The 16,218-nt window shown below is 37.2% G+C and overlaps 1 protein-coding gene and 1 non-coding gene across 2 annotated transcripts in view; both read left to right on the top strand.

Annotated features, from left to right (window-relative positions):
- The window catches only part of TBCK (TBC1 domain containing kinase), a 245,762-nt gene that overhangs the window by 190,551 nt on the left and 38,993 nt on the right, over nucleotides 1-16,218 (top strand). Inside the window, exon 24 of the mRNA XM_073892082.1 lies at nucleotides 14,269-14,444. Coding sequence (XP_073748183.1) covers nucleotides 14,269-14,444 — 176 coding nt within the window. The remainder of the gene's footprint in view (nucleotides 1-14,268; nucleotides 14,445-16,218) is intronic.
- LOC112825655 (small nucleolar RNA SNORA71) lies at nucleotides 10,473-10,606 on the top strand. Its single transcript, XR_003208759.1, has one exon. It is a non-coding gene; the product is annotated as a small nucleolar RNA SNORA71 (small nucleolar RNA).

The raw sequence follows: 16,218 nt of genomic DNA, 5'->3' as shown, positions 1-16,218 counted from the left end.
CATTTCTTTTTTTCTTTTTTTAATTTTATTTTACTGTGTTAGTCACCATACATTACATCATTAGTTCTTGACGTAGTGTTCCATGATTCATTGTTTGCATCTAACACCCAGTTATGCCCTCTTTAATACCCATCACTAGGCTAACCCATCCCTCCGCCCCCCTCCCCTCTAGAACCCTCAGTTTGTTTCTCAGAGTCCATAGTCTCTCATGGTTCATCTCCCCATCTGATTTCTCTGCCTTCATTTTTCCCTTCCTACTATCTTCTTTTTTTTTTTTTGACATATAATGTAATATTTGTTTCAGAAGTACAGGTCTGTGATTCATCAGTCTTACACATTTCACAGCACTCACCATAGCACATACCCTCCCCAATGTCTATCACCCAGCCACCCCATCCCTCCCACCCCCCACCACCCCAGCAACCCTGAGTTCGTTTTCTGAGATTAAGAATTCCTCATATCAGTGAGATCATATGAAACATGTTTTTCTCTGATTGACTTATTTTGCTTTGCATAATATGCTCTAGTTCCATCCATGTCATTGCAAATGGCAAGATTTCAGGTTTTTTGATGGCTGCATAATATTCCATTGTGTATATACACCACATCTTTATCCATTCATCTGTTGATGGACATCTCGGCTCTTTCCACAGTTTGGCTATTGTGGACATTGCTGCTATAAACATTGGGGTGCACGTACCCCTTTGGATCACTACATTTGTATCTTTGGGGTAAATACCCAGTAGTGCAATTGCTGGGTCAGACTGTAGCTCTATTTTAAACTTTTTGAGGAACCTCCCACTGTTTTCCAGAGTGGCTGCACCAGCTTGCATTCCCACCAACAGTGTAGGAGGGCTCCCTTTTCTCCACATCCTCACCAACATCTGTCATTTCCTGACTTGTTAATTTTAGCCATTCTGACTGGTGTGAGGTGGTATCTCATTTGAGGTTTTGATTTGGATTTCCCTGGTGCTGAGCGATGTTGAGCACTTTTTCATGAGTCTGTTGGCCATTTGGATGTCTTCTTTGGAAAAATGTCTGTTCACGTCTTCTGCCCATTTCTTCATTGGATCATTTGTTCTTTGGGTGTTGAGTTTAAGAAGTTCTTTATAGCTTTTGGATACTAGCCCTTTATCTGATATGTCATTTGCAAATATCTTCCATCCTGTCGGTTGTCTTTTGGTTTTGTGGACTATTTCTTTTGCTGTGCAAAAGCTTTTTATCTTGATGAAGTCCCATTAGTTCATTTTTGCCCTTGCTTCCCTTGCCTTTGGCGATGTTTCTAGGAAGAAGTTGCTGCGGCTGAGGTCGAAGAGGTTGCTGCCTGTGTTCTCCTTTAGGATGTTGATGGACTCACATTTAGGTCTTTCAACTATTTTGAGTCTATTTTTGTGTGTGGTGTAAGGAAATGGTCCAGTTTCATTGTTCTGCATGTGGCTGTCCAATTTTCCCAACACCATTTGTTGAAGAGACCATCTTTTTTCCATTGGACATTCTTTCCTGCTTTGTCAAAGATCAGTTGACCATAGGGTTGAGGGTCCATTTCTGGGCTCTCGATTCTGTTCCACTGATCTATGTGTCTGTTTTTGTGCCAGTACCATACTCTCTTGATGATTACAGCTTTGTAATCGAGCTTGAAGTCCGGAATTGTGATGCCACCAGCTTTGCTTTTCTTCTTCACCATTCCTCTGGCTATTTGGGGTCTTTTCTGGTTTGATACCAGAATAATTTTAGGATTATTTGTTCCATTTCTTTGAAAAAAGTTGATGGTATTTTGATAGGGATTGCACTGAATGTGTAGATTGCTCTAGGTAGCATTGACATTTTTTTTTTAAAGATTTTATTTATCTGAGAGAGAGAGAATGAGAGACAGAGAGCACGAGAGGGAAGAGGGTCAGAGGGAGAAGCAGACTCCCTGCTGAGCAGGGAGCCCGATGTGGGACTCGATCCCGGGACTCCAGGATCATGACCTGAGCCAAAGGCAGTCGCTTAACCAACTGAGCCACCCAGGCGCCCTAGCATTGACATCTTCACAATATTTGTTCTTCCAATCCATGAGCATGGAATGTTTTTCCAGTTCTTTGTGTCTTCCTCAATTTCCTTCATGAGTATAGTTTTCTGAGTACAGATTCTTTGCCTCTTTGGTTAGATTTATTCCTAGATATCTTCTGGTTTTGGGTACAATTGTAAATGGGATCAACGCCTTAATTTCTCTTTCTTCTGTCTTGTTGTTGGTCTATATAAATGCCACTGATTTCTGTGCATTGATTTTATATCCTGCCACATTACTGAATTCCTGTATGAGTTCTAGCAGTTTTGGGGTGGAGTCTTTTGGGTTTTCCACATAAAGTATCATATCATCTGCGAAGAGTGAGAGTTTGACTTCTTTGCCAATTCAGATGCCTTTTATTTCTTTTCGTTGTCTGATTGCTGAGGCTAGGACTTCTAGTACTATGTTGAATAGCATTAGTGATAGTGGACATCCCTGCCATGTTCCTGACCTTAGGGGGAAAGCTCTCAGTTTTTCCCATTGAGAATGATATTTGCTGATGGTTTTTCATAGATGGCTTTTATGATATTGAGGTATGTACCCTCTGTCCCTATACTGTGAAGAGTTTTAATCAAGAAAGGATGCTGTACTTTTTCAAATGCTTTTTCTGCATCTATTGAGAGGATCATATGGTTCTTGTTCTTTGATTAATGTTATGTATCACATTGATTGATTTGCGGATATTGAACCAACCTTGCAGGCCAGGAATAAATCCCACTTGGTCATGGTGAATAATCCTTTTAATGTACTGTTGGATCCTATTGGCTAGGATTTTGGTGAGAATTTTTGCATCCATGTTCATCAAGGATATTGGTCTGTAATTCTTCTTTTTGATGGGGTCTTTGGTTTTCGGATCAAGGTAATGGTGGCCTCATAAAATGAGTTTGGAAGTTTTCCTTCCATTTCTATTTTTTGGAACAGTTTCAGAAGAATAGGTATTATTTCTTCTTTAAATGTTTGGTAGAATTCCCCTGGGAAGCCACCTGGCCCTGGGCTCTTGTTTGTTGTGAGATTTTTGATGACTGCTTCAATTTCCTTAGTGGTTATAGGTCTGTTCAGGTTTTCTTTTTCTTCCTGGTTCAGTTTTGGTAGTTGACACATCTCTAGGAATGCATCCATTTCTTCCAGATTTTCTAATTTGCTGGCATATAGTTGCTCATAATATGTTCTTGTAATTGTTTGTATTTCTTCACTATTGGTTATGATCTCTCCTCTTTCTTCCATAATTTTATTTATTTGGGTCCTTTCTCTTTTCTTTTTGACAAGTCTCGCCAGGGGTTTATCAATCTTGTTAATTCTTTCAAAAACCAGCTCCTAGTTTCGTTGATCTGTTCTACTGTTCTTTTGGTTTCTATTTCATTGATTTCTGCTCTGATCTTTATTATTTCTCTTCTCCTGCTGGGTTTAGGCTTTATTTGCTGTTCTTTGTCCAGCTCCTTTAGGTGTAGGGTTAGGTTGTGTATTTGAGACCTTTCTTGTTTCTTGAGAAAGGCTTGTATTGCTATCTACTTTCCTCTTAGGACTGCCTTTGCTGCATCCCAAAGGTTTTGAAGAGTTCTGTTTTCATTTTCTTTTGTTTCCATGAATTTTTTTAATTCTTCTTTAATTTCCTGGTTGACCCATTCATTCTTTAGTAGGATGCTCTTTAGCCTCCATGTATTTGAGTTCTTTCTGACTTTCTTCTTGTGATTGAGTTCTAGTTTCAAAACATTGTGGTCTGAAAATACGCAGGGAATGATCCCAATCTTTTGGTACCGGTTGAGACCTGATTTGTGACCTAGGATGTGATCAATTCTGGAGAATGTTCCATGGGCATTAGAGAAGAATGTGTATTCTGTTGCTTTGGGATGAAATGTTCTGAATATATCTGTGAAGTCCAGTGTGTCATTTAACGTCTTTATTTCCTTGTTGATCTTTTGCTTAGATGATGTGTCCATTTCAGTGAGGGGGGTGTTAAAGTCCCCCACTATTATTTTATTGTTGTTGATGTGTTTCTTTGCTTTTGTTATTAATTGCCTTATATAATTGGCTGCTCCCATGTTAGGGGCATAGATATTTACAACTGTTAGATCTTCTTGTTGGATAGACCCTTTAAGTATAATATAGTGTCCTTCATCATCTCTTATTATAGTCTTTGGTTTAAAATCTAATTTGTCTGATATAAGGATTGTCACCCCAGCTTTCTTTTGCTGTCCATTAGCATGGTAAATGGTTTTCCACCCCCTCACTTTCAATCTGGTGGTGTCTTTGGGTCTAAAATGAGTCTCTTGCAGACAGCACATTGATGGGTCTTGCTTTTTTATCCAATCTGATACCCTGTGTCTTTTGATTAGGGCATTTAGCCTATTTCCATTCTGGGTAGGTACTGAAAGATATGAATTTAGGGCCATTGTATTGCCTATAAGGTGACTGTTACTGTATATTGTCTTGTTCCTTTCTGGTCTATGTTACTTTTAGGCTCTCTCTTTGCTTAGAGGACCCCTTTCAATATTTCTTGTAGGGCTGGTTTCGTGTTTGTATATTCTTTTAGTTTTTGTTTGTCCTGGAAGCTTTTTATATCTTCTATTTTCAGTGACAGCCTAGCTGGATATAGTATTCTTGGCTGCATATTTTTCTCATTTAGTGCTCTGAATATATCATGCCAGTCCTTTCTGTCCTGTCAGGTCTCTGTGGATAGGTCTGTTGCCAGTCTAATGTTTCTACCATTGTAGGTTACACACCTCTTGTCCCGAGCTGCTTTCAGGATTTTCTCTTTGTCTTTGAGACTTGCAAGTTTTACTATTAGGTGTTGGGTTGTTGACCTATTTTTATTGATTTTGAGGGGTGTTCTCTGCACCTCCTGGATTTTGATGCCTGTTTCCTTCCCCAGACTAGGGAAGTTCTCTGCTATAATTTGCTCCAATATACCTTCTGCCCCTCTCTTTCTTCTTCTGGGATCCCAATTATTCTAATATTGTTTCGTCTTATGGTATCACTTATCTCTCGAATTCTGCCCTCGTGATCCAGTAGTTGTTTATCTCTCTTTTTCTCAGCCTCTTTATTCTCCATCATTGGGGAGTATATGGAAGTATATCACTGATTCTCTCTTCTGCCTCATTTGTCCTAGCAGTTAGATCCTCCATTTTTAATTGCACCTCATTAATAGCCTTTTTGATTTCGACTTAGTTAGATTTTAGTTCTTTTATTTCTCCAGAAAGGGTTTCTCTAGTATCTTCCATGGTTTTTTCAAGCCCAGCTAGTATCTTTATAATCATCATTCTGAACTCTAGTTCCGACATCTTACTAATGTCTGTATTGATTAGGTCCCTGGCAGTCAGTACTGCCTTTTCTTTTTTTTGAGGTGAGTTTTTCCATCTTGTCATTTTGTCCAGAGGAGAATAGATGAATGAGAGAACAAAATGATAAGAGGGTAACAATGACCCCAGAAAAATATACACTAAACAAATCAGAAGAGACCTTCCAGAAAGTGGTCGCTTTTCTGTTCAGAGAGTTGCTGCTATTCTTTTTGTAGATCTCCTGTTGATTTCGTAGGTGTTCAGAATGGTTTGATACCCATCTAGCCCAATTCCTGGGACGAGAGGAAATTTAGGTCTCCTACTCCTCCACCATCTTGCCTTCAACCTCTGTGCTTTCCATTTCAACCTACTGCATGTACTGATCTCTGGGAGCTCCAGAGGGCAAGCCAACCGAGGAGCCCGAGGCAGGGAAGGGGCGGCCCAGGCCTGTGACTGCCACAGCTCTCACCTCTCCAGGAGGAAGCGCTTGTGTGAGGAGAGCCCTCCTGCTTCGAGTGCAGCCGGGAGACCAAGCTATAGCCATACCCACCGCTCTTCCCGTGAGATCCCAGCCACAGCAAGGGGCAGCCAAGGCCCAAATTAGTCTTCCTAAGATATTGCTGTTAACGTGACACATTCCTCCAAAAATCCTGCAGTACTTATCTATTTGTTATATCCTCAAGCTTCTTCATCTTTCAGAGCCCTCATGATCTGCTTCCTACCCACCTATTCAATACTGTTTCCCTCTAATTCCCAGGATAGGTGCTCAGCTCAGTAAGACTAGTCTGTTCATTCTCTTTTTCACACCTATTGAGTGTAAGTTCTATAAGAACATCTATCTTTGTTTTGTTCATTAATGTATCCCACTCACAATGTGTGGTACCTAGTAAGTGCTCAATAATGATTTATGTTCATTCACACTTCAGAACTCTTAGAGTTATCCACTCACACACCACTCTTCTTTCTCTTTTCTACTTATCTAAACCCTACTGATTTCTTCTAACCAAGTCCTACTTGCTCCACCTATATTTTGCTAACTATTTCTGCCCATATTACATTTCTAACTTTGTCTGAATTCCCATACTATGTACCTGTGACTCCATACATGGAATCCTATAGTTAGGAGCCCCAAACTCCAGAGCCAGACTGACCCAATTTGAATCCTATCTCTGTTACTTATGATTATATATTATATAAGTTATTTTACCTCTCTGTGCCCCAGTTTCCTCATCTATAAAGTGAGCAAAATAATAAAACCTATCTCATAGTATTGTTGCATGACCTAAATGAGTTCACGTATATCAAATGTTTATCACAGTGACTAGAACAGAGTAAGCATTATATAAACGTTTTCTGTTATTGTATAGTTTTACCACTTCATTTATGTTAGTCTTGACTTTACAACCAGATTGCAGGTTCTTTGAGGTAGAAAGGATATTTTATCTCTCTCAAGATGGCAAGAACAGACTAGTTAAATATCTGTTAATTGATTCATTCAAAATTAGACTATAACAAGACTACCATGAAATTCAAGCTGCTTCATTGGGATTCAATACAACAACTTTTTATATAAAGATCTATAGTCTACCAAATATTTTTGTACCTGTTATGCCAATTGCTCCTTACAGTAAATTTGTAAGGTAAATAAGGCAAGTGTCATTATTCTCACTATACACCCTAGGAACTTAAGGTCAAAGAAGGTATCTACCACCCCTTCTGTCAGCACTGCTATGTCTCCCTGCTTCTTCCTGCTTAGAGAGGCCAGATTAATGTCTTCTGTGTAAGCAGATATTCTTCTACAACAGAATATCAGCCACCCCTTCTTGGAGGTATGCCCAAATCTCTGCAAATGATTGTCATTGGCACTCACCCTCATTTGCCTTGTGAGGGGTGGTTTAAGTGTCCAGAAATGCCCACTCCTCTACCCTGTGGGATGTGAAGGGAGTTACATCTGATCCTGAACACTGTGCTCTCCACAAAGTTGACACCCCCCCCAACTTATATAGACTGGGAGGAAAGGTGTTGCTGGGGTGATTGAATTAGTAAAGTCACTTCTCTTCCTTTTCAGTTAGCCCTAGGGAAGGTGGTGTTGGCCTTTGTTGATGGCTTCTGTTATTTGATAGCATATCAATATATCTCTTTGTTTCAACATAGGGACAACATCACTCTTCATTCTTTTATACATTCATGTAATTATTTATCAAACATCTTAGCACCTTTGCTGGGCAGGGCCCTATTATTTTTGCTATGGGAAATAGAAAGAAATACAAGAAATTCAAGCTTTTGAGGTACCTGGCTCTGTGTTGTCATCAGCCTGTTTACATTGATCCAGTCTCTCTCCTAGAAATATTATATGTCACTTGAAAAAATCTTTGAGTAGCTATTTGCTTTTACAAGTTGTCCTTGAGAAAAAGTATATTTTTATTGTGTTGAAGTATACATTATTAAATACATGGTTAGCCTGTGATGTTCCTTGCATCATAAATATGCTTACTTTTGCCCTTCATACTTTCTGATTCATATTTCCACCTTTCTTTCAGAAGAGTATTTTAGTATTCCAGTTACTATTCCAATTCTAATTATTCAGTGAGATTTATTAGTCTTTTTAAAAAAATTGTTTTTGCTCAACATTCAGATTGATCTCTCTCTATAGATGAATGCAATGTATGTCACTTTCTGTGCTTATTTTAAGTTCTTGAATTATAAAGTAGATATTTAATAAACAATACTTTGCTCTCAAAACTTTCAAGAAACTATCAAACCTATCAGGTATCTTCTGAAAGCAGCACTACTGGCCTCATTTATTACCCAATGCTATGAATAGCTTTTGGAATCCCTAATTTCCAAGTGTAGAGTAAGTTTTGCAAACCTGTGTCCTAAATAATACATCCTTGCCCTAGTGATTGACGTGGCATCCTATTCTTTCAGCAAATACTTATGTGTGTTTGAGTCTGTTTCTGTTACCCCATTATGTCCTGTTAATCTTTTGGTCTATTCTGGTGCAGTACCATACTGTTAATATTATACAGTTTTAATATATAACAATGTATTATTTTTCAATATTTTCTTGACATTCACACCTATTTGGTCTGTCAAATGAATTTTACAATTTACATTTCAAAATTGAAAAAAAGATCCTTTTTAAGAGTCTGATGAAATTGTTTTATATTAATACATTGCTCCAAAGAAAAATGAAGTTCTTGTAATAGTGACTATTTCTTTCTAGATAACATCTTATATCTCTGTTTTTTCAAATGCCCTTCGTGAAAATGTTTCATTTTCTTTAAATGTGATCTACTTACTTCTAAACATATTATTTTGGAGAGATGTTCTGATATTGCGAATGAAAGCTTTTGCTCATTGTATTTTCTGACTGGCTTCTGCTGCCATAGAAAAACTAATGATTTTGTGGTATGGATATTGTAACTAAAGCCTTACCAAATTCTTACCAATTTTATTGTATTTTCCTTTAATTATTCCAGATTTCTAAGAATACTGTTGTATCACCTAAAAATAAAAATAATTTATTTCTTCTCTTCCAATATTTATACCCCTTATTTATTTTTTTTATTGTCTCAGAAGCAACTTCTATTAACAGTAACAAATAGTAATGCTGATAGCTATATTTTTGCATTTTCATTTTAATAAAAGTCTACCTCTGTGGTTCATCATTAAGTAGAATGTCAAATATTTGAAATAAAGAACATTTTTCATCATCTAATTAACTTTTCTGATACACATTTACCATCAGTTTTTCTTTTTCTAAAATTGAGAACAAGTGCTGTTTTATCACATATGGCTTTATGTCAATTGTAGTGTTGTTACATACTTTGTGTCCTTTGCCTAATGAAAGGTGATGAATTATTTAAAAAATTGTCCTAATATTGAGCCACGCTTCCTGGAACATGCCCCTACTTGGTTATAGTATGTCATTCTTTCAAATTGGTACTGCATCAGTTTTCTAGTTTTGAGATTAAAAAAAAATCTTTAGTCATAAAAAATATTATGTGTGTGTGTGTTTAGTGCTATCTTTGTCAGATTTAAGTATTAGGTTAAGGCAGCTTAATAAAAATGTCCTGGGGCACTTTGATGTTTTCTTTGCCTTGGAATGGTTATTATATCATATAGATTCCCTTTTAAAGTGAGATAGAATTATTTGGGGGAAAAATGTGTTTGGTACCTTTTCCCCACTTTATAGACAAAGGACTTGGACAGAGAAGTTAAATATCACACCCAAAGACACATACTAATAAGTGGGGTGGCCAAGATTTGAATCCAGGTAATCTAACTCCAAGGTCTATGGTCTCCTGCCTCTAGACAGGGTTTAATTCATAAAGGGCTTTACATGCTATACTAAGGAATGCTGAGTTCATTCCATCAATGTCTGGAAGCCATTGAGATTATTTTAATTATAAAAGTGACATGATCAGATTTTTATTTTTAACTCAAATAGCATTTGGAAGATGAATTAGAAGGAATGACTAGGTGACAGGGAAGTAGAGAAAAGGGGAATAGAGAGAGAGAGGCAAACAGCTTCTAGAGTCCATGTAAGATATGATGAATCCTTGAGACAGGGCAATGGATCAACATATTCAAGAGGTATTTTGGTGGAACTTGGGGATACGTTAGATTGGAATGAGGAATAAGGAAGAACAAAGTATCTGTGCTTATTTCCATATTTCTGTCTTTTTAACCAGGTTAAAGTTAGTGCCAGAATCCATGACAGGAAATATGGAAGGAATGTTCTAGATACCAGCCCTGTATGCTCACACTTAAAATGCCTTTATAGTTATTTAAGAGCCCTTACATATAAAACATAAGTGTATACAGTTATACCCTTATGGTTGCTGGTTACATACTCAACATAAGGGTATACAGACATAAGCTCATTAAAGTCTACCATTTCAGATTCTCAGGTATCACGACCAAGTCATTAATGTACTTTATGTACATTATACTTTACTGTACTTTATGTACTTTACGATACTTTAATGTGCACAGCAAAATGCCTGTCTTGTTACCAGGTTTAGATTTTTCCTTGCCTAGTTAGGATTATAACTAATATATCCAGATAGTCATTTCAGAGAGCCCACTCTACTGAAGGATGATTTCTTTTTCAGTGACACTGCTAAGTAAATTCTGACTCCATCCACATTCAGAAGTGATCATGGTTTCTCTGTGTCCTGGTCATTGATAGTGCAGGGAGAGGAGTTGCTGAAAGCACTTCCCAGTGTTTGGAGGGTCCATTCCTGTGCCTTCCAAACTCTGGAGCTTTCCCACACTTCCTCCTCTCTACCACCTTTTAGGTGTTGTCTTATTGCATTCTCTCTTTGCCTGGCTCAGTGTGGTTTCTATGAGGCTTTAAAAAGGGAGAACAAGAGTGGGTCCTGCCTCAGTGCATGTCTGAGTTGGTTGTGGAACACAACTGTGGTCCTCTGACACTGATCTCTTAATTTCAGCAGCCCTATGTCCTTTTTTGCCCCTGCATTTGAGGTGATTACAGGCTGCCTATGCTCTGGTCTGCAGGCGAAGGAAAAGTTACAAGGTTTTCTTTATGTTCAGAGGTTTCAAAATGGGACAGCTTTGGGTGACTGAGCACAAGGTAGATGGAGGGAGGCAGGCTTTCAGTGCATTCACCTCCTAAGACCAGGATTTTCCCAGTGTTTAACTCTTGTGACTATAACAGTTTCTTGGGCATGTAAGCAGTGCCAAGTGCTTCTTGTCCCCTGCAGGAGTATCTCATGACTGCTATTCCATGTATGTGAGAGGTAACCTCAGGAAGAACCTGGATCAGGAGGTCCCAGGTGGGTCTGCATGTGCAGAGGTTCCATGAGAGGTATCATCTTATCAGCCAGGCATTAGGCCATGGGGCCCCAAGGTCAGTCTTAGATCCAGAGGCTATTGAAGTAAGAGCCAAGGCCATGAGTCAGTGACCCTTGGGTTTGCTGATGTTTCTCCCCAGGATTCTCTTGGTGGTATTTGTGAACACCAGAGGGGCAGAGAATGGAGAAGGAATCCCCACGTGAAGCATCCCCAGAGTTCCTCCTGCTCTCCACTCAGAGCTTCATGGATCAACTCTTCACATAGGAGATCAGAGGGCAGGCACTGAGGCTGGGGCCAGGGTCCACTTCAGCTGGCTGACAACAGTATCCTGAGAGGCCATGGACAGGGAAGGCCAGCCCCGTGTCCCTCTGCTATGCCTGGGATGACTTTAATGACCAAGATTTTTTCTCTTGAATTGCAGCTTCTCATCACTTTCCTCTCTACCCACCCATTCAGTAAACCTTAAAGACTTGCAAACAAAACAAAACAACAACAACAAAAACTCTGACTCTAGGTTGGCTATAAAATATGAATATTTTTAAAAGGAGTAGCTCCCAGACATATTGGCTTGTGAAATTTGGATGTCTAGGCTTAATATGCATTGTATATATAGGTTCTTGGGCAGAAATGATAAACTAATAGGTATTTCCAGAATTGTTCTATAGTTATTTTAAATTTTTTGTCCACTGTTGGGGCGCCTGCATGGCTCAGTCAGTTAAGCATCTGCCTTCAGCTCAGGTCAAGATCCCGGGGTCTTGAGATCGAGCCCTGGGTCTGGCTCCCTGCTCAGCGGTGAGCCTGCTTCTCCCTCTCTTCCCCACTTGTGCTCTCTCTCCCTATCTCTGTCTCTCTCTCAACTAAATAAATAAAATCTTTAAATAAGTAAATAATAAATTCTTGTCCACTGTCCATAAACAAAGTCCCATGAGTTTGAAACCCAGTCACAAAGGAAAATGCCAATGTCAGTAGTACTAAGTGAAACAAAAGTTGTACAGAGGAAGTTTTATTTTTGTACCTCTAAGTGGAAATTATACAATGGATAGTAAAATTGCATATAAAATTGTCTTAATAAAAATAAACTAGATTCTGTAATTTTTAGTATCATAATTATTTTCTTCATAAAGCAAAGTAATATAATTTGTCCTAAATCTAATTTACTAATCTCTTAAAATTAATTCACAGAGGAATTTGCATGTGTCATGTTCTTCATTTATATACACTCACAAAAGTTCAGAAAGTTATGAATTTGTCAGTGATTCCTCTCTTCTTCTGCTCTTACCATTTCATGTAATAATTGCTCTTTCCTTTGAGAAACTCTTTATATATGTTACATTTGATTGGAACCAATGCCAAGGTCAGATCTTTCTTAAATCAATTCTTCATAGAGAATACTCTGGTCAAATAATTCTCTTCTTCATCAGACAAGGCACATCTTTCATTCAGACGAAACCTCTGTTTGAAATGCCTCATTCATCACTAAATGACTAAAAGCAGAACTAGGATAATCAAAAGTTCTTTATTTTATCTTCATAAATGTACAATTTCGTGTGAAGCCTGGGAAAAATATTTATTGAGATTGCAATCTAACAAAAAAGGAGATGGAAGCATTGATTGTATGGCCAGCTGATTTTAAAGTTCTTTTATCTTTCTGAAACATTTTTAATTTCAGAATATTTAAGTAGATTTAATTCTTTACATTAAAAAATTAAAATTTCTAATGTCTATCTTTTATTAAGAGCCATAAACCCACAAAGCTTAGCAATTTCCATTTCTATTTAAAAGTTAATGAAGTGGGAGAAAATGTACTTCACCGCTAAAGAATTTACGGCATAGTCAGGGAAACCCAAGGGATGAGAGCTGACATTGAAACTACAACCGAAAACAAATTTTTTTCAAAATAAGTCTGTCTGAATTGATGATTACAGTGCAGGGTTTTGGGGGGGGGAGCACAGGATGGGTTAAATAGGTGATGGGGATTAAGGAGTGCACTTGTAGTGATGAGCACTGGGTGTTGTATAGAAGTGTTGAAGCACTATATTCTACACCTGAAACTAATACTACACTGTATGTTAATTAACTGGAATTTAAATAAAAGCTTTTTTAAAAAGTCTGATAAATGATCCATATGCTTTATTCTCTCCTGCCTAGAAATTCTAAATTGGAAATTCTAAATGTGGTATCCCACAACAGAATTGTGAAAACAGAGAAAACAAGTAAATGAGATAATAGACTCAGTTTTGAAAACTTAAGCATATAAATACATTTTTTCTTTTGAATCCCTATGTTCTCAATCAAGTGAATTTTGAAAGTTCTTAAATTCTCAAGTTATGTTAAATTAGTTTTCAGGAGTGACTACTAGTGCTCCATAAATTTAGGTCGAATTGAGTTGAGTTGTATTGCATTGCCTTTTATGGGGGGAGGAAATTCCCTCTCCCTACTAAATAACGTGGAGAACAGTTGTAAATAGCCCTTAATCTGAATCAATCTTACACCATATAATAGTCACATAGACCAAAGTACTGGTTTGATTGTCTGGAGTCTGATTTTACCTCCTTCACAATTAAGATACATTGTCATTTTTGTTTACTATCTAAGAAAGTGTTATGTTGCTCTGCATTCATCTCTGAAAATCTAATTTCTGCTCAACTATCCATATGTGACATAAATTATGTTATAAAAGTCTAATATGTATATTAGAACCAGGTTCTTTAATTGGTATGTATACTGAGTTACAATGCAATTTCTTATATTACCAGAGTTTTAATTAATGTGATTCACAACAATAGTAATTATACTTGAAGGAAAGTGAAAGGTACTTAAAGGAGCTGTCTTTAAAGATACACAGTGCTCTCATAAGGAAAAATCTGCCTCATCTCCTTCTATAAAATTTGAGCCAGGAGCTTGTAGTGAACCAAAAGAAGAATGCTTTCCTCTGTGAGTAAGTAAACCTCAATAGTAAAGAATACAGTTAAACAGTAGACCACTAAAGTGAGATTCAGTTTCCTGTTCTCCTATATGCTATAATGATTGATATCAAGAGCCTACAGATATTCTATATTGGCTATAGTTTTTCTCTCTGTATTATTCTCAATATTTATATTGTTTGTATATTTTTTTCAGTCAAGAGAATCTATCCCATTAAATGACCTAAAGTCAGAAGTATCACCCCGGATTTCAGCAGAGGACCTGATCGACTTGTGTGAACTCACAGTGACAGGCCATTTCAAAACACCCACCAAGAAGACAAAGTCCAGTAAACCAAAGCTCCTGGTAGTTGACATCCGGAATAGTGAAGAGTATCCTTTACACATGTGGTTTTAAAGGATGGTAGTGCCTTATTCATACTGTTTCCTTTCCATTTTAAGGGTGTGTGGCAAAAACAATGAACATATCTGGGATTCCTCTGAATTCAAATAGCTAAATAACTCTCAAACTAAATGCCAGAATAGACTTGCATGATATAACATTGCATGACCTTAAAATGGTTTCCAGATAACACGAGAATATTGGGACATTTTCTTGTTTTTTTGTGTTTCTCTAGTGTATATTGCTATTCTTGAGGGTACTTGAATCCTTCTTGCTATAGATAAAATTTTGGCAAAGATGAAGACTATTTAACTGGTCTATTTTGTAGCCTAGAAAGAGAGGGTGACAGATCTCAACTTTGAACTTATATTTTTTACAATTTTCAAAATATTGTCTTCAGAGAATATATTAAAGTATTTTTTACTGACATTTTACTATTAAATATACCATAACTTCTTGGGATTTTGCTTGGCATTGAAGTATGAACAGTTACAAAATAGTAGCAGTTTAATCTTTCTACTTATATCTTCATCTGTCAGATTCTCATGAAGCATGCCTCGATTCTCTGTACTCTAGAATATAGGTAAATGATTTTCAAAATTTTTTTAACAGGGTAACTCCCTTTACAGTAAATTCTTTCTTAGAAATTCATTTAATAAAATATAAATGAAGAAATTTTAAGCGATTTTCTTCATAAGTTAATATTTATATCATTTACTAACTATAAATGAGAGTTCTATGAAAATGAGGGTTAATAGATTAGTGGTTTCTTATATGCTAATATTGGCATATGAGTTTTCATGTGCATATTTACAATCACAATTTTTGAAATGAAATCTTAAAATGAAATTTAAGCTGTACATTTACTGAACTCCTGAAGCAATCCATAGAATCTTAGATTATTAAGAATACAATTTGGGAGCCTACTATTTCAAATAATACATCCCTACTTTTTTGTGAAAACTTACTACTTTTTATTTTCCCTCACTTGTGAAAGACTACTGAGTTTGGAGAGAGCCTAAATGTTTATGTCCCTCGTTGTTAGGTCTTTAGGGATACTGGAAGTTCCTTAGCAGAGTAGATGAGTGGATTCCCAAAAGTAGCATTAAATTCCAGTTGACAGGTCCAGGAACTCCTGCTGTAAAAGTTCTTCTTATATGTTATTTCAAGGGTTTAAAATACATTTAATTTTTTAACCTTATAGCTTGTTTCTTTTGGTTGAAACTTTAGTCATAGGCTCTCATAAAACCATCAAGAAGTGTAGCATTATAGTGCCCTTTTAATTTTTTTTAAAGATTTATTTATTTATTTGAGAGAGAGGAGGGAGGGGCAGAGGGAAAGAGTCTCCAAGCAGACTCCCTACTGAGCGTGGAGCCTGAGGCAGGGCTCCATCCCAGGATCCATGGGATCACAACCTGAGCCAAAACCAAGAGTCAGATGCTCAACCAACTGAGCCACCTAGACTCCCCACCCTATTTTAATTTTAAAGACTACTTCTAAAATAATTAAAGTAGCTTATATGCACACCACTCACTTCCTTTCGAATAATTTAAATAACTGTTTAAAATTGTAAAGTACACACAATATGAGAGTGACATTCAGTCCGAAGTTTTTCAGACCTCATAGTCTGATTTTTAAATTACTACTCTCCTTTGTTTTCTTCGGGATAAATATAACTAGGACAGCAGAAAGCAGAGCAGCTAGCCTGATCATTGTTCTCTGATGAGTACGGATGAGTTGCCTAACATAGGAATGCCTTTGTGT

Source organism: Callorhinus ursinus, unplaced genomic scaffold (genome assembly GCF_003265705.2).
Source record: "Callorhinus ursinus isolate GAN/ISIS: 27379988/994484 unplaced genomic scaffold, GSC_fseal_2.0 scaffold4, whole genome shotgun sequence".
NCBI lineage: Eukaryota > Metazoa > Chordata > Mammalia > Carnivora > Otariidae > Callorhinus > Callorhinus ursinus.
Note: the sequence above shows the minus strand (reverse complement) of the source record. Positions and strands in the feature narration are given on the sequence as shown.